This window comes from Conger conger, chromosome 13, assembly GCF_963514075.1.
Source record: "Conger conger chromosome 13, fConCon1.1, whole genome shotgun sequence".
In the NCBI taxonomy this organism is placed as follows: Eukaryota; Metazoa; Chordata; class Actinopteri; order Anguilliformes; family Congridae; genus Conger; species Conger conger.
In genome coordinates, this window is record NC_083772.1 from 24,347,633 (window position 1) to 24,370,026 (window position 22,394).

The window sequence follows — 22,394 nt, forward strand, 5'->3', positions numbered from 1 at the left end:
AAGTTACTTAGATCACATTTCTTCCCCATTCTGACATTTGGTCTAAAAAACAGCTGAACCTCTTGACCATATCTGCATGCTTTTATGCATTTAGTTGCTGCCACATGATTGGCTGATTAAATATTTGCATTAACAAGCTGGTGTACAGGTCTACCTAATAAAGTGCTCACTGAGAATATATAGACATTGAACACATAAAATCAGACACAATAAAACAGAGCATCTCAGATGCTCTTTCACACATGCACACACACACACACACACACACACACACATTGTTCTTGTGGCCACAGCTGCAGAATTCCTGCAGCCCTCACAATTCCTCACACAGGGAGTGGCTACAACAACACTCCCCGATGCGTTTCTTCAAAAAAGAAACAGATTTCAGCCTCCCTAGAATCGTGCTCCAGTCATAGATTGTGTCATAGATACTTCATTGGCTGGTGGCTTCGAAAAATCAGTTGACCTGAGCAAGAAACTCACCATAATAACTCTTGCATGAGTCCTGCTTGAAAGTCAGTGGTTCACTGTTATTTGCAAAAACCAATGTTAATACATGACGCCGTTTGAGAAAGCTTTTGCCGAGGAGGGTGGAACTCCGGCCAGCTTATACGCGGCTGCTAACCTCTGTGTTCTTGTACAGGTAGACCTTGTCTCTGCTGACGACCACGAAGAGCTTGGGGCGCAGGCCGCGCAACTCCAGGTACCCCTGCATCTCTGCGGCCCCAGGATGGGCGGACGGATCGCTGGCCATACGGCGCTCCCCCGTGGCCTCCTGGAGGACCGACACCCACTCGTTCCTGTCCGCTGAAGCGCACACGCACACAGAAACATGCAGCAGTGAGGGGTACAAATACCAGCAGGCCTAATTCAGAGGACTTCTCCTAGCCATGGGTATGTTTGAGGGCCATAACAAAAATATCGTGCTAACGTGCCAACACCCAATCATATCACACACCGAGCTTCTACATCCCTGCCAGCCCACTGGCCCACCATAGCAGTTGTTATATAGCATCGGTCATTTCTGCAGTACTTGGCCAGAAATGACCACTTGCACAACTTCCTCTAGAAGTTCAGAAAATGTCCCTTTTTACTTTGTGAAAGCTAAAGTTACACAATAAGCCCCGATGTACTCAAGTTATGCAAATGAACCCTCAGCTCAAAGTAGAAGTAAGTGACATATTCAAACTGTGAAAATGCCATGGCCACCAAATAATTAGGCAAAAGAGTATTATTATCTCGTACACAGCCACATGACCCACCATCACTCTCTGCCCGGAAGAGAAAAGTCCTGTTATGCGTCACCACCTCAAATTTCTGGTCACCAATGTTGGTGATGCTGGTGATTGAGGATGTTGGTATGAACCGCTTGGAGTAGACATCCTACAGAACACAAACGTTAGCATTAGGATACACAACACTTCAGCTAGCCGTAGGCCTGTAGAACTATACATTTCTCTTTTGACAAAATACTGGCCCAGGATCAACATATTGTACTGTCTGAAACCAGATGGCTGCAGTGTCTAAAGGTTTCTACGGCAGAGTAGACTACATAATGTTTTTTTGCAAGCGGTTTCTGTGCAAAATAAATGAAAACCACATAAAAAAATGATCACCTTCTCACTGTCAAAGTATCTCAGGTAATCTGCGTCCAGTTTTACCCAGCGCTTCTGGTAGATCAGGGACCTGTGGAGAGAGCCAAAGCACTCATAGATGCTCTAACAGAATGTGTTCCAGAGCAACACAAGCAGCAACAAGAGTTATATAAACAACTGCCAACACAACACATTGCAGTCTGGGAAAATGAGTCACATGAGAAATGAAACCAGTGGAGCACTATCGATTTTGTGCGTTAACAAAACACTGATGTGATCACTGCAATTTCGTACAAGTTTGTAAAAAAGAACATACGGTACACAACAATCCATGGACTGTATCATATATTGCTTCCCTGACATTTAATTGATCAGATGAGATCTAATCTGTCTCAAAATTGTGTCTCATAATTTGTTTGTTATGCATAGACTGTGGAAAGGTATATACAGCATAGTATTGATTTTTGGTCAAAGGTGGCCTTACAGTTTAGTCTGTACAGCAATGAATAAACTGAACAGGAAGAGCAAAAGCTAACAAAAGAAAGCACATTGAATCATTAGTCAAGTAAAAAGCTCAATTGATACTGATTGACTCAGGTCAGTTGGAACTAATACCACCCTAATCAGTGGCCCTGGAACCAGGACAGAGAAGCAACAGGTAACAGCAGGACATCCACCAAACATCTTATTCAATATACAGGGGAGGGGAAGAGATTAAACATGATATTAGGCCCGTTGCAGTGTTCAGCTTAACCGGTGGCCTATGGCATGCGAGTCTACCCCAGTGTACTCAACTTAACTCCATCAAATACCGATATTTGTCATTACAATTCAAAAATAAAATAAAAGTCACTGAATGCAAGCACATTATATAATTGAACATATAACTGAATTTATTGTTTAATGTCTCTAACATGATGCAAATAATAATATGCATTAGTCAGATTGTTGGCACACATTGGTTGAGACCAATGCTGAGTTTAAGGGGAAGTTTGATCAATTGTGTTTCAGAGGGAAGTGTCAAAGTAGTGACAGCAATACAAGCCGACATGATATACACATCTAAAACAAGGGAGCGTTTTGATAAACAGAAGTGCTAACCAAGTGTTACCCTGCCCAGCTTTCCCAGTGTAACTGCTGTTTGCTTTCTCGCTGAGCTCTTGTGTACTCTGCCAGCCATAGATTCTGCACGGTTCTCGTACTGTCAGAAACCCACAGGGTTTAGCGTCCCCCTACAGACCAGGGCTATTTTAAACAGACCCGCTCACACTCCTTCAAAGAAAGCGAGAGCGGAGACCTCAGGCCGTGCTGTAGACATGGGCTAGCCAGGTCTCATGTTGAAGGTGGTGGCTGCTTTAAACTCAGGGGCCGGGGAAAGAGAGACCACACGCTGTCTCACAGTGTGAGGCTGAACAGGACACATCTGTGAATGCATGCGAGCCAAACTACACACAGGCACCCATCAATGAAATTACAGTATCAGCGCTTCAAAATATAAATATTACACTGCAAAAACGACTGCCTTAACAATTGTTTTAGTCTTATAATGAGACTTAGTCTTATTTTTTTCTCACAAGTAGAACATATTAGCTTGTTTTAAGTTACTGTTTGATTAAATTCTCTCAGCCCATTGGGAAATCTTGAATTGGGTCAAACTCTCACACTCATCTCATCTCATTTAGTACCAAAATAATATAAATAATATAATATATTTAAATAATAAATAATATATTTTATGTTTGTTTTCTGCAGTGCAAACAAAACTGAATTGTGACACAGTGTCAACAGAGACCCAAGTTCAGAGGAAGAACAACAACTCCCCACTTGTACCATTCTCACAATCTCATCTCTCTTTCATGGAGAATGTCCCTAGGAGGACCGTAATTTGGGACAGAACACAGTGCGGCAGGCGAGAAGAAAGGAACGTACCCCTGAGGCGGGTTCTTGTCCAGCCAGCCCATTTTGATGACAGGGGTGTGCTGAGGTGTGAGGTCATCTTGGGCAATGTGACCCTGGGATGGGACCCTCCCCACTAAGGGAAGGTAGACGCTATCCTGGCCCTTGATAATTCCACCATCCATCCAGGACCCCCTGCTAGTACAGAGAAAAGCCAACAAAACTGTGATGACATTGAGGTACACCACACAAGCACCTACACTCACACACACGCAGTCACAGTTGCAGTCACATAAAGCCATAAACTAAAACACAAGACTAGAAACACACAGCACTCGCTGAATATAACAGTGAAATGGCAGCCATTTCCAGCGAGATACTAAACATTTTGGAAAGCACGCATATGACCGGGTAGAGGCCCAAGGCCAGCACAGAGAAGGCTGGCTCACTTGACGGGTATGGGTTCATAGGCCGCATCGCCGTCATCATCCAGGAGCTCGTCATCGCTGCAGACGCTGTTGAAACGTTTCTGCACCCCCCTCGGCACATGCAGAAAACCGTCCTGTGAAACAACAGATCCATCAGTCAGGCAGGAGTAGGCAACACCAATACAATTCTGTAGAAGAAACAGTGTCAAGACTAACAGGAAAGCATTCTGGCAATCCAATGTTTGGGTTATTTTCAATCAAATGACTTGGAAAAACAATCTTCTAAAAAGCACCAAAAACTGTATACACTCCATAATTAGTATTATTATAAGTATTTCAGATAAGTAAATCAAAGTTCAGGACAAGTTCCAGTCTTTATTTATATTTGACTTCAGAAATGTGTTTGTCTGGCACGTTTCCCTACATGAGGAGTATGAGCTTGGGAAAACACCAAAACCCCGAACAAACAGGCTCGCACAAGCGCACACACACACACACACAGTCGGAAAAACAATCACAAACATACACGCACACTCATAGACACACACACACACACACAAGCACATACACACCTTGTCCGCCATGTCTACAGGCTCAAACACTGGGCTGAAGAATGGTTCTGGCTCCTCATAGCCCTCGGAGCTGTTGGTGGAGCCCGATCCTGACAGAGGAAGGAGAGGGAGAGACTGAGGAACAGCCAACATACACAACAGAGACAGGAAACATAAGAGCAGTGCCCGTCACGACCAACCCCTCCCCCGTTAAAACACATACACTTCTCAACGGAAGCCAGGAAAGAAAAAGGAAGTGTAAAAGCGCACAATAAGGTTTTTCGTCTTCGTCCAGATCGGATCCTATGGCAAGAGGATTCTGGGAAAGCAGAACGGGTCAGAAATGCGGCAGTATTATGTGTATATTTCAGAGAACACATGCTAGGCCAATCACAGTCTACTCTCTGGCACACATACAGACAGACAGATGCAGAACTACTCCCAATGCACAGAGCCTGTAAAACACACTGCCCATCACTGGCTACACAAAGACTGCAGTAAACAGTGGTGGGGGGGGTCAGAGAATCCTTCACCAATCCACACAATCTACATTCAGCCCACATCCGCATCCCCCCCGACAGTCTTGGCACTGAACTCACACCAGGAAGACGGACCGGGGGGAGAGGACCGAGGAGGGGGCAGTACTACAGGAAAGCCGCCAGGCCCCACTTCACCGCTCGAGTCAAGCGCTGCCAGCAACGCTGAGGTCATTCCCGCACAGGCCTGATGCGTGAGCTTCCAGTGACATCACCCAATAAGCGTATCACAGCAACAACCAACCCCTGGCTTTGTACTCGCTTTTGGAATTGAGAGCACTGACTTCAATTATGATCTGGCAGGCTACTCAATGCATTTGCTGCACAGATGAACAGCCTCACGGTTTATTTCCATTGCCATCTTCTTGATGGCTCCCCATCATTACTCGAATGCCTTCTGGTACTGTAATTATTTTTTATGTTCGTGGCAGCTCTTGGTGCGCAGGTGAAAATGTTTCTGCTTCTATTTAACACGATCCCAGTGAGCTTTCTACTTTGCTGAGCAAGAAATTAAAAGCTTTTTCTTTCTAACAACATTTTTTCAGTGACATCAATATTGAATCGTAGTGCAAGTGATGCCTGTAATTGCATCATCACATTTAGCATTTATATCACTGAATCTGGATTCACAGCAATGAAAAGCCCTGAGGTTACACCGACAGGTTTCCCTACATTTTTACATGAAATAAAATTAAGCACATTCACATCCACACATCACTCTCTGTTTTCCTTTAACCTTAAGCATAGTCAACAACAACAACAACAACAACAACAAAAAACTCTAAAATCAAAGCTATTCAAAAATAGAAATGTAAAAAATAAAAAACTTTAGAAATGACCTGCAACATTTGCTCCGTCCAGACAACTTCCATGTTGTTTTTCTGGTGAGAGAAAAAAAGGCAGAGAGGACAGAACAATGAAAGCAGGACGTGGGGGGGGGGGTCACTCACTGAACTCCGGGGGCGGTCGGTGGATGATCCTCTTGGACTGGCGGGGCGCGGCGCTGGGCTGGCTCGCTGGTGTACTCCGGGGCGGCAAGTCGGGGACTCGGTCTGGAGACTCATGCACTGGAGACTCACGCACCGGAGACTCACGCACCGGAGACTCACGCACTGGAGACTCACGCACTGGAGGCTCACGCACTGGAGCGACGCTGGTGAGGAGCACAGGAAAGGAGTCCTCGGTTACCACCGAGCTCTCGGGCCGGGCCTGCGGCTCCAGCAGCCTCCGCAGCCTCCTCATTCCTCCGCTCCGGCCCCGGGACCCCGGCCCCGCAGACAGAAGGAGCCTGGGAGACACTCCCTCACTGCCGCCCGCTCCCGGGCATGTTCCCGCCTGCCCTCTCTGAAGAGGAGCAGCATACCTGACTGAACTCAGGGTCTCGTCGGAAAGGTTCCTCCCCCTGGCTGAGGCCCGGCTCTAACGCAGGGGCCGACCGGGAGCCCGTGGAGGGGCCCCGCATCAGAGAGCGGCCCCCAGCGCACCAGCCCTGGGTGGAAGGGGGTCACTGCCCCAGGAATTTGGCGTGCTGGGCCGAAGGCTCGAGGGCAGGAATCTCACACTGGGACCACAGTCGCCATGGCATCGCATACAAGCAGTAACCCCCCCTCTTTCCAACAACCCTTGACCTTTGACCCTCACATCCGCACTTCATTCCCCTGGCTGTGCGGGACATGCACAGAATTCACTAAATTAGCTACACATTCCCGCAGAGAGGCCTTCAGTTGCATAACACAAAGTAGGCAGGCGAACACAAAGAAGAAATAACTCTACAGTGCCTAACATAGTATGTACTCTGCATTTAACTGGCTGACATATTTCTGAATTTTTCCACCTGCTGGCTGAACTTCCTGATCCTGATGGCCCAGTGCGCCTCACTGCAGACTGGCAACAATGCCTCCGTATATTTCTACCGAGCAAACAGGAAAAAGGCCGGCGGTGAGGGAAGACGTGGGATAAATTTAACCTCCCAGCATCCGTCCAAGGGCAGTGATTTTATACGGGTAAAAGGCTTAGCTTCCGCAGCGGCCCTGCTAAAGGTCCGTACACGGCTGCTCATTCAAGTCTGAGGCTTGCAGGCTCTCCCATGTGGTTGCTCCGCCATCTCACATTTCATTGGTCTCTGGAGAGCACCGTCAGCTTTTTCTGGCTCCTTGCATTCCTTGTGAAGTTTGTTTTATGGCCCCTCTGTGATACCATCCTGAATGGAGGTCTTCAAAAGGAATAGCCGTTTTAAAAAGCACTCCCAGAGGTCATCAATAATGCATACAGCCAGCCCCCATACATGCGTGTGATATGTGCAAATGTATTGCATACCAAAGTGCCATTACTACAGACTACATTACTACGAACACCGTCTATGGGTCCGTAGCCTCAAGACCAGGAACGCTAGGGCACTGAAAGTTGTGAATATAACACAGTGTCGGGCAAAAAAGGATTGCTCAGTGTCTGTGGAGGTGTACTGGCTGTGTGTATTACACTGGACACAAATAAACACTGCTGAGGTCAAATGACCCTTGACTTGGTTTAAGGACTGGTGCACAAGTCATGCTTTTACTGAGCGAGAAAGGAACATACACACTGAAGAATCTGAAAAGTGTGGCATTCAGCGTGAAAATAGCCTCCACTTTGCCGTTTAATGGTCCGCACATCCATTCTCCACCATTACATCCTCACAGCGTGTCAAGAAGATGTACGGTTACTAGCACACATGAGTTAGCGTAGTAGTTCCAGTGTTGAGTGCTAACAGAGAGAGCTACCAGTTTACAGTATTTCCTCCTTATCTCTGGGAAACCTAACAATTTACTTCACCATGGAAACACCAGATACCCTAACGCTATCATTTACAGTAAATAAAAAGATAAAATCTTTCCTGGGTGCTGCTCCAAAACACGTGCTAGCGCTCATCATGACAAACACAATGAGTCACAACGAGGAAACGCACTAAGACCCTTCACCTGAGAGAATGGAGGTGGATCGCTTCAGGTTTGGCAGGTGTGGTAACCAGATGTAGCCCACCAGCACAATTAACATATGAATCACTGAAATATACCACAGAGCAGAAGAGTACTATTTAATGTTGTTAGGGAGAACTGGTAATATCAGTTTGACGGGTTGAAACATCTGAAAATAGTATCCAGGTTAAGCTTCTGTTGGGATTCCAAGCATGAGTCTTCAACACAACATGAAAACAATTCATCACTATTATTAAAATTGTACTATATTATTACAAATCAACACTCTCCTCACAATGTACGCACTTCAAAACCAAACAAGGTGTCCCCTTGAGAATGACTACAAAAGAAATTGGAGATATACTGGGATAAAAACAAGAAGACAGAAGCACAAATTTACTACTGTTCTATCTTCCTTTGCAGTGCTGCTGGTGTTGTCCTTAAATTAAACCTCTAAGCCTTGTCACAAACTAATTCAACACCGTGGATTAAATAAGGTTCATGTACCCAACTGCCACAATCTAGCCGTCGAAATAATTCATCAAGAGCCTTATTAGTGAGCAGCCATTACAAATGCATCCCTGGTCTTGCCACATATGGATAAGAAAACAACATGACGGGACCCTCACTGCTCCTTATAACTTATCCTATGAGGGTTTACTGCAAAGAGTCAGTTTAATGTAAATTTCATAATGGACAAAAGTGAGAGAAAACATGTAAGAGAGCAAATAAAGGATCAGGAAATGGATCAGAGTGGTGAAGACAGTGGTCGCACTGGCTAGCCTTTGCTACACGCTCCACTACAGTGGCCATGCTAACCAATACCTGAAGCCTGCAGAGAATCATAATCATTTCACTTAATATTACATCATAATATTTCACTTGCTAAAGCTCAGATACGACCAGGAGCTACATTTGAAATGTCATAGTGTCCATTGCACGGTTTTTACATGAAAAGAAGAAGGAAATATATCCTCTGGGTAACTGTGAACAATGCTATCTTCCTTTCCATCATATTTCATGGGGCGATTGTCCCAGTGTTCCTCAATCTAGCTGAATCGAGGTCAGAACGGGGTCAGGGTGACCCAGTGAAGAAGCATCAGGTACCTGAGGCATTACTGGCAACCCAGCGCATATCGAGCGTAGAGAGGGGGCACCCATGGTCCGCAGACCCCCCTTACAAACAGTGGAGGGACTGATGTTCATATTGGTTGGAAAAGGCTCTCACTAAGCCAGGAGCACTCACCGGGGGCTGGGGTCACGCTGGGGCGACAAGTTCAGCTCTTTCAGGAAACAAAACTCACGGACGACCCTAGCACAAACTGTGGAGCAACAGACACTGTGACCACTAGGACACAACACGTTCTTCTGCCACTGTTGGGCAGAAGCTCCCACTGAAGCCATTATAAAATCTTATTCTGTTTACTGCTCTGCTAATGCTGCATGTTAATAGCCTATAAAACATAAGTTAACGTCCAGCAACAAGAACATCCTGGTCTCAACCACACTGCAACTGCTGCTGATGTGATCGTTTGTTCAAAGGCAGACCAAAAACTTTTAGCCAAAATGTATATTAACAACATACACAAGACTTGCAGCATATCAAGTCCCACAGGTATAACGAGATAATGAGCCGGGGTTTGTTAGTCAATCATGGTAAATGTGGTAAGGCCAGCAGGTTCTTCTGCTGCACTCTGTAATAATGGAGGGGAACCTCTGTCGATCCACTCACCTGTCGAGACTTGTCCGGCAAAACTACTCAGGCGAGGAAAGAGAAACTGCCTTCTTGTTCGGATGATGAGGAAAGGAGAGGCACAGACACTTCAGGGTCCATCCCAGTGGTAGAAAGGGACTAAACTGAGCTCAGTACACGACAAAGGCAGAGAGGAAGCTGGAAGAACTTGTAGCCTAAATGTTTGCACTAGGCTTTGTGCTGCAAGTCACATACTTCCTGTACAACCCACACACTCTCTCACGCTTTCTTTCTCTCTTGCGCTCTCATTCTATCTCGCTCTCTTGTGCTCTCAGTCTCTCTCTCGGTCTTGCGCTCTCTCTCTCTCCCTCTCAATGTAAATAGCACCACCTCCCTGCCCAATACACATACAAAATGCGAAGAGGCAGAGAGCATTCAACTAAACTTACAAAGAAAGATCTAGCTGCCAAGATACCCATAATGCATTAGTAAGGCTAAGCGGTTCTGAACTATCTCTATGCCCCCTTTGATTGGGTCTTTGTCAGTGTGTAGCATGGCCAATAACAGTGCTCACTCAATGGTGTTTTATGTGATGTGCATTGGTTAGGATTGTGGGTAATGGCAGGAACACTGGTGGGATACGCATATCACACATTCAACACAATTCACTTTTTTCAAATATTTTTCATCTTTTGTCAGCATGGCAATGAAGGTAAGTCCTGAGATTTTTATGTTGTAACCTCTCTCATTTTAGTATGCACTGTAAATCAATATATTATGACCAGATGAAATTAAATCAATTCTGGGCCTTGCGCATACAAAGCAGCCAAGTGTTGTATAGACTCATGGCTCTGAAAGTGTCCTTTTCAATCATGTCAGTGCAAAAGCTGTTATCTTCCTCTCAACAAGAAGCAGCTCACTGTACCAAAAATCACACTATTCAGCAAGGTAACCAAGGTTACTATTGACCGGGGGGTCAAAGAAACAATTATTACTTTGGCAGGTTACAGATTTCCTACATGGTTTCCTTTTGGCCAAGCTGTGTACAAGAACACCAACTTGATTAGAACCCCTTACTTATTTTAGAAAGAAATACAGCTCCAGTAAGACACACTATCAGGAAATAAGCAGCAAGCACTTTCCTGGACATCAGATGAATAAACTTCCGTGTTGGTGAATGTCAGTAACCTCCAGTGGTGACATTTAAACAAAACTCATATGCAAAAAAAACCAACAAAAAAAACCTATGAAATATGGCCCTCTAGTGGCAAAATTGATAAATCACATTTTAAAAAATTTAACAGGGGTTTAAAGTTAATTACAATGTGCCTAGCTCTCTTCCTTATTGGCCAGAAATATGAAACTCTGTGGCAACCAGTTAACTTGCTTCATTCTTGCTGCATTGGTTCATTTCTGCCATAACTGCCTGGCCAAATTTGTCCTACTTAAGAGTGCACATAAAGATAAATGAACTGTTATGATACCAGGTCTCCCCTACTAGAAATGGCAGGAGTGATCATTTTTAATTCTGTATGCACCAGCTGAATACTGGCTCTGTATTATTCAGCCACAAACCCATCTTCTTTGATAATAATAAACCAGACCATTTTTTAATGTTCTTCCCTCTGAAATGCAGTCAGTAATCACACCCATGTTCTGGCATTATTTAAAATGTGGAAACAGTAAAATAAAACAAATACCATTTGTGCCAAATGAGAAAAGACAGGTTATATACAGGAAACGTCTCGCGCACATCTCTCATACGTACACACTCCCACTCGCCTGAATGGGCGAGAAAGCAATCTCATGTTTTCATCCACTAAATACTTCACATGACCCAGACTAGCCTGAGTCACTGACAACATTTCTGTTAAGAGGAACAGGTGGTCGCACACTGGTAGCACATGTACAGTACTGAGCAGAGGTCTTAGTATGTATGCAGAAGTGTGTTAGTATAAAATAACACATTTCAGATTTCCAAATATTCATTTTCCTGTAATCTGTATTTAATTTAAAAGGTAACATATTACTGTAAGCAATTGACTACTTTTTACATAAAAACTTTATCAAGCCTGTCTGAGATCAGAAGCAAGTAGCCAACCAGTCTGTAGACGAACTGTGGCAAGTTCTCCAACATGCTTGGAACAACCTCCCTGCTGATTGTCTGATAGAACTGCAGAACAGCGTTGGCTATCTCAGTGAAATGATGCAGTTTTAACGCTGAAGGGTGGTCACAAAAAATATTGATTTGATTCAGTTTTTAACTATTCTGCCAAATTCCTAAAATGTAATGCAAAATGTATAATATGTTTATTTAGGACCTTTCATTGAATTATTTTTGAAAGAATCTTACCTGTACAGAATGTTATACAGGTGCCTAAGACTTTTGCACAGTACGGTACATTTATGATACAGTGCTGGAGGTCTTTGCTACGCATATTTCCTCTATAACTCTACTCTCCTTCAGACTCCAGTTTCCACAAACCATGTGACTTCTCTATTCTGTACTGTTTTTAGCAAGCTTGTGCAACTTTGGGCTTATCAGATTAGTCATGCGGCAGAATTACACAGTAAGAATACATTCTCAGAAACTATCTTCAAAAAACATTTGTAGTAATATTTGAATAGCCATCAAAACACTTTTGCATGCAGTTAAAAATGTTAACGCTAAAGCTTCTGACCTCCAGATGGCCCCCTCACCGAAGATATGCTGCAGTTAGCGAAACCAAACTGGTGCATTTGGTTTATTGCTTCTCGCTCAACATGAAATACCTCACAATTTGCAGCCTGCACAACACCATGTCGACAGGGTCTGTGTCCCTCTACTACAGATGTGCAGCTTTTCAATTTCATTTTAATGAAACTATTCGTTTACTTGGCAATGCACATTAATAACATTTCTGCATATGTGCCCGAGATAGCCATGGAGGCTAATTCTGATCTGTAGTTTCTGGGCAACGTGTCTTTGGAGAATGAAGAATATTCATAGTTAAGGCTAGACTAGCCTTCATTCACAAATCATTCAAAGTTGACACATAAAATTCTTTTGACATGCCCCCTAACACAGAATAATTATGAAATCTCACCACAAAAAATCATCATCATTATGAAATCAAGTTTACGAGAACCTGATGATTGACAGCAGTAAATGTCATTGGCTGAAGCTACAGCATGATGAATGACACTGACCTGGGTTGTGGTGCAGTCTCAGATGGCAACACTCTGGGAGCGGGGATAGGGGGCCGTCGGGGCAGGGGGGGTGGGCCGCGGGGCTCTTTGGGGGCCCCCCCGGGATGACACTTGGGTGGCAGCACGGGTACCCCCATCCTGACAGGGCTCTGCTCATTGAGAGGCACCGGCTCTGAAGAGGAGGATGATGAAGAGGAGGAAGACGTGGACGGGGTCAGGGAGGTAGGGGTCGGCTTCCTGCCGCCCTGCTGCTGCTGCTCCTGGGGGCGGACCGACAGGGTCTCCGGGCGTGGCCGGGGCACAGGCACCGGGGTGAATTTGACAGGGGGGCAGTTTAGGCTGGCCCTGGGAGGGATAGGGGGAGGGGGCTTGTCCTGAGTGCCGGCAGGGCAGGGTTCGGGGCCGCCGGACTGCGTGGGCCCCGGGCCCCCATCGACCTTGAAGCTGTCCGAGCAGGAGGAAGGGAGACCCCCGGCCCTCTCCCTGGGGACGGGCCGGTCCGGGGCCGGCTCCTCTGAGAAGGTCTTCTGCAGGCTGGCCAGGATACGCTTCTGGTGGCCGGGCAGGACCACGCCCGCCTGCTGGAGGTCAGCGGGGGTAAGCCTGCGGCACTCGGACAGCGTGGCGAAGCCGGCTCCCTGCAGGGCGGGAGAGTACTGCTCCAGCCTCAGCACGGTCAGCCACTCGCACACGGATATCAGCTCTGCTCCCGAGGACATGGCCACACGCGGGTCTCTTCCGCGCAGAGAGGACGGTCAATGGCCGGCCAAACTCTGCATCGCAAACCTCCAACGTAACCTAGGAGGAGGAACAAACAGTCAGCGCGGCGCTAATCTCACCACAAACACTACAGCGTAAACACCAATGCTGACAGCAGAACACACTGTTCTACACACTGGACGTTTTGCACAACTCTGCTGCGTGGGAAGGAACATAACTGAGGCTACTCGAGGTTCTGCGTCAAGCATATTGAGCATTACCAATCGAAAGACTCTGGCTGATCAGGCAGAAATTAGTTATCATATTCAAAACAAAACAGAACTCTGACCGTTAAGTGCCTCTGCTGATTTTAAAGGCCACGGACAGAGCGCCACTCGACTGAAATCGCAGAACGTTCACAAACCTTCTATTGTTGCCGGACATAGACTGTGGTCGTTGTCCTCAGCAAATATAGCATAGTATAAATACAATCCCATCACCTAGAATATAACCCAAATACCACTGCGACCAGTGACATTCATTGCAAGTTGTCAGCCACAGCAAAGAGGTAATTATGACCTTCTACGCCACTGTACAATATATAAGAAGTGTTAGGGTTTACACATTAAGCAGGAAACAGTTTCAGGAATGATTTTCCAGTGTACATTCAAAACCAGTGAATCACGCTCACTGTAGAATAGCCAGCCAGAGCAGCCCAGTGGCACCTGCTCCTGCCGTTTGAGGGGAGACAACCTCCTAGAGAGAGCGCTTTATTCAGGCAGGGCACAACAGGTCACACAATAAACTGTCACCACATTCGGTCTGCAAAGAGAATTGAATTTCACATTTTGTCCATTTCAAATTCATCACAAATCAGGAAGAACCACATAACACAACAGGAAGCCGTTATTGTGTCATGCCTTAAATAGATTTTCTCACATTTCTCATTCCAAATTTAATACAACATGTATCCTAAAATATATCATTCACACGGCTTTTGTACTGACATCATTTATCTATAGTACATCTGGTCAGGGAATTAATAAACACAGGTATGATTTAACAGGAAATCGTAAAGGATGACTATACGAGGACCCTTTTTAGCGCACCATTCATGTAAAAACAGGATATACTCTGGCTTCTGTAAATGTGAGTCTTTTATTACTACGGGTGGCAGATAAACTACATCTTCCACCCTCCTAAAAATGAAGCTTGGCTTCTTTGTGTGCACTGAAATATCGTTAGCAGAATTACATACATAAAATTCCTCTGGAACGTGTGCCTGAATGCTAGACTACTGCAATCACAACCTTCAGATGTTACAACACTCCACAGTCAGACTCCTATAGTAATGTCCCACACAATACAAGGCCAAAATGTCTGCCATGTCATACAGATTTGAGTCTGATATGTGTGGTGCTACTACAGTCATGTCATAAGGATTTGAGTTTTACGTGAGGTGCTACTCTGCTGCCATGCCAAGGTTACCAAATCCATCGTGAAGTAACTTTTGCTAACCACATCCCCTATTCTTGTGCTGCCTCCTTGCTCACGCGACAGTACAAATCCGTCATTTAATAATATCACTCAACATTCAGGCCTACTGCTGGCTCTCAAATTCATTTTAATTAGTTCAATTTTTTGAAAATAAGGCACAGGTTACAGGTTTAGTTGGATGCACACTTCAATAAATGGAACTAGATAATTGAATTAAAATACCCCGACAAATGATTAATTAATGCTTTATTTGGTACATCCAGCACATGCCTTCCTTGAGTCACCTCATAACAACGTCATTTGAATGAAGAAACAACAATAAACTAATGTGGGTTGAGCCTGTTCTCAGCACTCAGTTTGTAAGAATGCCAAGATATTGTCCAAACAAGAGGAACAAGTATGCACTGCTCGACAAGCTGACAAAGTAACATGACAAGCAACGACAAGAGAATGCAATGAAACTTTACATCCAACTTATAAATTTGGCAAAAATTCAAACCCAGCATTTATAAAAGGCCACTGAATCGTATACAACCTTTAGCAAGAAGCAGAACAAGGTCTAAATGGAGGTAGTCTCATTTGGGTTCCTGAAATGAATCTGCCAACAGTATTGGATTGTGCAGGTTTCTGATTGGACTCCATGCGCCAATGTGGCTCTCTGTGTCACATTCTGACAGGAATTGGCTACAGTCCCTAACCATGACAACAAGAGTTACACCAACCCCCAGCAGTAATGGACCCATTTATTTAATGTTCTCTTTTGAACCTCCAGAGGTGACTGAGTGAGATCATCTTTAGAGAAAGGGAAATGAGAGTATGAGGAGGAGCAAAGCTTCACCTTACCTGTCAAGTGAGAAGCACAGTCACCAGAAATACCTGTGCTCAACAATGAATCATGTCACTGTTTCCATAAAACAACTGCCGGGACACCCAACCCATCCAGCCGTCAATGGAAAAGGGAAGTACAAAGGTTTTATTTTATAGATTCTACAAATTAGTCTCCAGTCCATTTGTTAGAATGCGTGCCCGGGTGCAGAACTTCCTACTGTCACTATTTGAGCAACAAATTGTGTGGTTTTCACAATGTTCTCATACAGTTCCTTCTCTATTCTAAAAAAATAATATATACACAGATGTACCGTACAATACTTGTCAATGAGTAACTTGCTTTTTTACAAAAGTAAACTATACCAATCAATCAAGGCCAAGGTGCCAGGTTTTCTATGTAAAGGAAGCTGGTGTTCATGCATGTTGCTGTGGGAAATGTCTGAAAGAAAATCAGTAGCTCATTATGAGTGGCAGCCCAGTCACAATAATGTCACATAACCGAATATACTATGCAAAAAGTAAACCAGCAGGATATAAATAGTGGTAATATTCACACCAGCTTGAATCATACTCCTGCTGGTCACATGATGTCTTTCCAATCACAAGATCTTATTAGGACAGGCAGGGACCAAGGCCACGCACTGAGATATGGACGGTCATGAGGTGATGTGATTGCCCGAGCCCTCGTTATGCTTCATGGCAGGGAATATGGCTGCCTGTGCAGACCACACTGTACATATGATCCTTACAGTGTATCAATAGTCATATTCCCATTTCTCCCTCCCTCTGCCGTCCCTCCATCTTCCCACATCTAAAAAATAATTAATGCATGCAATTCTCTCTCCCTAATCTAAAAAATGATTGGTCGTTTGTAGATAACCAGCCAAGACACAATCATTTCTTTCACCCAAATAACTCCACAATCCAAAAGAGGTTATGGCTTCAAATATTTCATGGGTGATGGCTGACAGCTTAAACTGAAGGTCACGTTCTGCAGGGGAGGTAAAGTACGCTCCTCAATATGACAGGGACATGTAGTTGCTCCTTGAAATGGAGTCCACACAGATTCTTTCATCTGAAAAAAGGTTCCCTGTGAGCCTGTTTGATGTCACTGGTGCCATTACAGTTCACATACTTCTGTATGAGGGCAATAAACAAGTTCTGACATTCCTCACATACCAAGGGTATTCACATAGACTTGCTGACAGTGTCCTTAATGCTTATGAAAAACCTTACTTATTTCCAACCATAACTATAAAAGGACAACTGGAGAGGTTCTGAGTTTTGGTCACAATCTTTGTTCCCCAAATGTTTTTCATCAGCCTACTGTCACAACAAGCAGGAAGTGATTCTTGTATAAATATTAACAGTATGTCAATACCTCCCTCAAAAGATCCTTTGCTGTATCATGCAAACTAAATGTTTCAGGATTCACAAGCTCAAACTAAGCCATGAATAGACAATGGCCCACATTCAGTCAATATTTTCCCTTAAATTGAGCAGAAAGCTCAATTGAGTTTAGCATTAAGATAATTGATGCTAAGAGTTCATTTCTCACTGAACAAACTGTTTGTGAAGAGAAAAGACTTATATTCATAAGCCTAAGTTAGGAACAAATGTTCCCTGAATCCAGACCAATATAATTATCAACAGGCTACTATAACTTCCGAAGAAGGACAACGAAACCATTTCACGTGATTCCATGTCACTTTAAATAGAAAAAGAGGATGTTTTAAAGCCATAAATACACTTTTACGCTATTCATATTGCACCCATTCTTTCATTTTTCATTGATGAATTACAACTACAAACTCAAGCAGTTAAGGTTGGCATTCTGCCATTTTAAAAAGGTGTGGTTCTTTTAGTAAAGCTACCTGACTCCCACATAAATAGAATACAATATCCATTTTGAGAAGGTTAGAAGTAATTATATGACATCACAATAGGATCTTTTATATTATATTTTCCCTGATCAAACCTGATATACAAGGAGCAGACTTTTAAGTGTTTCTCCAGCACAACATCATGCAGTGTTTCTGGAGAACTATTCCCTCCTTCTTGCCTCATAGTGTAAAGAGCTTAATAAAAAATGCTGACAGAAACCAAAAGCTGATAAACCTTTTTCAAGAGCAAGTGAATGTTTAATCACTTTTCACTGTTTAAAAGTTCAGGCATTCATTTCTGCTGAAGAATGTATGGACACAGCATTAACAGGGCTGCTAAGCAAATACGTGAACAAAGTTTACACCCAGCACACTTCTCACTTCTGTCCCAAAAAGAGGAAGACACAGAGGCTTGAATTCACTCTGCCTTCATCAGGTCCACATTTTGAGCACTGCACTTCATTCATTTCATTTACCAATATTGAACAGCCACAATCAAAAATGGGCACTGCTATGGTCAAAGTCAGTGAAGTGATTTTCTAAATATATCTGTATATATTAAATATATATTTTCTTCAAAAAAAGAATAACAATCACCAGCTGAAAATGACAAGTATTTGAGTGCCTGAACCACAGATGTTAAGTGGTTCAGGTTCCCTAACTGAACATCCGCTGTAGGGCAGCCATGCTCACCCGGACCGTATTACAAGTTAAGAGTCCAATGTCATGTGTACAGTGTCCGTGAGCAAACACTCACCTCTCCACACCGGGTTCTTCCTTGTTCAGTCAGCAGTGTCAGACAGTAAGCTGCAGTCTGCATGCACCAAGTCTCACAGTCCCTCAAAGCTCTAATACAAAGGCCCCATTACCTCAGGGCAGCTGGGCATTATGGGCACAGTCAGCAACTCCCCCTCAGGACAGAATTAACGTCCGTAAGAACGCACGACTAGCACATTGCTCTCTCTCTCTCTCTCTCTCTACTCACACCCAACCATCACTCATCTTGTCACGATGACAGGAAACTTCCTGATTTTGAGGATTGAGGAAGTTCATCTGTTAAGCCAAACAACAACACGGCACACCGTGTTACAGATTCCGGTGACAGTAGGGGCAAGAGCCTCGCTGAGAGACGTCTGCTAACAGACCTCTGGCGCGGTAACCCTCGGTCATACGATAGCCCACGGTCGCTGTGAAGAGAGACAACCCTCCTGGAGCAGCCACCCACACAGGCCGGGCGCGGTTTGAACCACCGTTCTCCCTCACACACAGCAGCACACTGCCAGCCGTGACAGCAGCCAGTTTGACAACTCCGACTCTCCGCTGCCTCTATCCGGGGTTTTTTTCTAAATTAGGGCACATTTCAAATCCTTGAATTGATTGGGCTTGAAGATAGAAGCTTATTAGAGGTGGTGGGGAACACAGGAGTTGTACTGCACCGTAGGAGCGTAAGAACATTACATTACATTTCAGAACGGCCTGTGTTATTAGAACACCCTCACCAAAGAGGAAGTCAAGTCTAGCAGACTGCAGAGTAAGGTCTCTCCGGGGGCAGCAGCTCAACAAAACGCACACCAGGGACACACTATTTAAATGCCTCGAATGCAAAGCTTGACTCTGACTCTTCGTCAAAGAAGCAAATAAACGTAACTTCCACCGTATTTTTACATCCATTATTTCCGCACTGGTTTTGCACTGCAAGGTGCACAGAAGTTTTTGCATTTATTCATGATTAATTTATTATAATTTTTTTTTTGTGATTCACACAAAAAGGCAAAGTGGGCCATGGGTAAAGGCAAAGTGGGCCATGGGTAACCCACAATAATACAGCCCTGTCACTGGACAGAGGAAGGAGAGGGGCTGTGTGGTTGGAGAGAATAAAGAGAGGGTCCGGACAGACATCCAGTCACTGCGTACACTACCCCAGCTCGTCTCAGAGCCACTTCTCTCTCCTCCCTTCACCTCATCCCTCTCCCCTCTCTCCATCTCTCTGTCCCTTTATCCACCTCAATCTATCCCTTCCTTTCATCCCCTCCCCACTCTCCCTCTTTCCTTCCCTTTTCTCTCTCCCTCCCTTTGGGTGTGTGTGGGTGAGAGCGCAGGCCTGTCAGCTGGTCTATGGCTCAGCCCGGTCTCCTGCCCTATAATCATCCCTCTGTGCTCCCGTCAACAATAGGGCATTCTACCGCACACAAAAAAGGCCCAACAATTAACAAGGGAGCCCCCCCCCAGCCTAGCAACACATTTCTGCAGCCCCCTCTGCGAAATCTGCTTCTCTGCACATCCCCCGCACCTCACCCAGCGAGCTAGCCGTGGCGGAGGTAAACAGGAGAGGAGAAAACGAGGGGAGGTGTTCGCAAAAGTGCTGGTCTGTGGCAGGGCGTCTCTGAGCACTTCTGCTCACCCGACCCAGGAACTGTGTGTTCTCTCTGCAGGGCTGCCCAGCGCTGTTTCTGGAGATCTACTGTCCTGCAGGTTTCCATTTCAGTCCTAGTTTGGAACACCTGATTCTACTATTAGCAGCTCAATGTGACCTCTACGAATGAGGTGTGCTTTGTTAGGGTTGGATTAAAAACCTTCAGGATGGTAGATCTCCAGGAACAGGGTTGGGCAGCCCTGCACTACTGTACGGGAGTGAGTGTGGCAAAGGCCATTTTGTGCATTTTTCGTGGTAATTCACGTGGTAATTCACGTTTGCAGGATGTCGTACATCAGACAGGGGAAGTAGGGCCTCCTGTGCATCTCCTGAAGAGGAGGGGAAGGCAGAGGAAGGTGGAGGTCGCACACTTCTTTTTCACGTTCAGTATCCCCCGGAGATGCACACATCCAATAACAAAGGCCAACTGGGTGAGGTGCATGGCACGGTCAGTAGGGTGGTTGACTCTCAAGCCAAAAATAAGACTCTCCCATGATGTTTGAGTCATGCCATGACATGCTCTGAGCTGAGACCGCTCCCTCTGTTTCTACCAGTCTGTATAAAGATGCTCTTTGGAACACTGTCAAATAATGCTGGGATAACATGGATCATCAGGATTTGCACCAATTTGTGGAGTTAAATTAGAAAGGAATGCAAGACAGAAGCATTTTCACTAGTGGTCTCCGACTTCTGGACCCCACCGTATGTTCATAGCCTAACAACCAACCCTATATGAATTGTACCTTATCTGGTATGTTCAGTTGTTTTTTGTATGACCTTGATGCACGGTTTTGTACATTGCTTTGGATGAAAGCGTCTGCTAAATGAAATGTAATGTAATGTAAAAGATAACAGCACTTGACCTGGGCACCAGCTGTAAGTAAAGACAGCACATTTCGGCATGGCTTGCAGGCCCTTATCTACCCATTCCCACTAGGAAGAAACGTTTGCCTACTGGCTGCAGAGGTACTTGCAGATGCACAACGCCACAAATTTCAGATCCTGTTTCCTTAGGAGCTTGACACAGAGCTATGTAATATGTTTTCTGAGAAGGGAAACAATGGCTTTTACTGTGTGCCGACTAGTGCAGCAACACTCAACATACGCCAGTCCAAACCACTGGAGGCTGTTTACAATGCTGTTGACCGTGCACACAGAGGCCTACATCGCTTTGCTGTAGGTCCAAACTGACAGTGCATGTGAAGGAACCATGCTGCACAAATTGTGAGGGGATACACAGATCTTAATATCTCTGGATTAACCATCCCCTTCACGCTGTCTACCAGTACATCCAATCTACAGGACTGTACATTCCACAAGCATCAGTGCAACTTCACAGTATCTGCCCAGCATGCTAACATGTATTCGCTATTTGCGGCATTGGTTATTATCAGATATTGAACAGCCTACACTATCTTGTTAGTTTGGCTATAGTCCGGTTGACAGGGTTTTTTTTTACATATTCTACATTGTTGATATGTATACCATTTATGCAGATCTGAGCCAAAATGACAGGGACTCCACTTGCAGGAATCCTGACGGCGAGAGGGAGGGAAGACCACTCTGAGCAGCCGATGTGTGGGGTGAAAAAAGCAAGTGGAGCTCTCTAAATCCCAAAGTGACCATCTCACAGGCTTCTGTTTATTCTCCTTAGAAGAACCGCACTCTTACCTTACTCTGAGGAGAGACGGAGACTAAACAGCAGCTCAAAACTGACTACTGACTATCAAATTGTTAAAGGATGTTAAGTGATTTAAAGATTATCTGAGCTGCATTATCATAACACATGCCAGAAGTGTCAAATAGTTTGGAAGGAAATACTGCTTTCTACAGAAAAGCTCAATGAAATGGCCACACTGAAAGCACAGCTTAAGTTTTCAAAAACGAATCATGACCTATGTATTGTAATGTAGGGTTTGGGGTCCATATTATACAGCATAAATTCATTGTTAAATTCATTAAATTTAAGAAATATCAGAATATTATGAATGAGGTCATTTTTCTACAATACAAAAATTATTATGATTATTATTATTAATTATCAGATTTTAGGAGGTCCTTGGAGGATGTAGGCCTATCACTGATGCAAAAATGTGATTATTAATTTAAAAAGGGCTGCATTTCCCAGTGGGGCCGCTATTTGACAAACAATTACCACAGATTTGATTATGGTTTATATAACCCATTGAACAAAAATAAGTATATGATTCCAACCAATAAAGAATTAAAAAC

General features: G+C 44.5%; 1 protein-coding gene across 10 annotated transcripts in view; it reads right to left on the minus strand.

The window, feature by feature from the left end:
* LOC133107625 (arf-GAP with Rho-GAP domain, ANK repeat and PH domain-containing protein 1-like) overlaps positions 1 to 22,394 on the minus strand; it is a 64,616-nt gene that overhangs the window by 34,934 nt on the left and 7,288 nt on the right. For 3 of the 10 annotated variants that reach the window (XR_009704599.1, XR_009704594.1, XM_061216640.1), the window contains exons 1-9: positions 18,507 to 18,727; positions 12,843 to 13,628; positions 5,957 to 6,159; positions 4,492 to 4,580; positions 3,941 to 4,053; positions 3,525 to 3,689; positions 1,617 to 1,686; positions 1,263 to 1,383; positions 626 to 807 (exon numbers count right to left, since the gene is read on the minus strand). Coding sequence is in view for 2 of the 10 variants with exons in the window: in XM_061216640.1 (XP_061072624.1) it covers positions 626 to 807; positions 1,263 to 1,383; positions 1,617 to 1,686; positions 3,525 to 3,689; positions 3,941 to 4,053; positions 4,492 to 4,580; positions 5,957 to 6,159; positions 12,843 to 13,561 (1,662 nt within the window). In the remaining 8 variants the exon portion in view is untranslated. Of the gene's footprint in view, positions 1 to 625; positions 808 to 1,262; positions 1,384 to 1,616; positions 1,687 to 3,524; positions 3,690 to 3,940; positions 4,054 to 4,491; positions 4,581 to 5,956; positions 6,160 to 9,206; positions 9,277 to 9,692; positions 9,896 to 12,842; positions 13,641 to 18,506; positions 18,729 to 22,394 lie in introns of those variants that run through there. The other 7 variants (XR_009704598.1, XR_009704595.1, XM_061216641.1 and 4 more) reach the window with 7 other exon arrangements.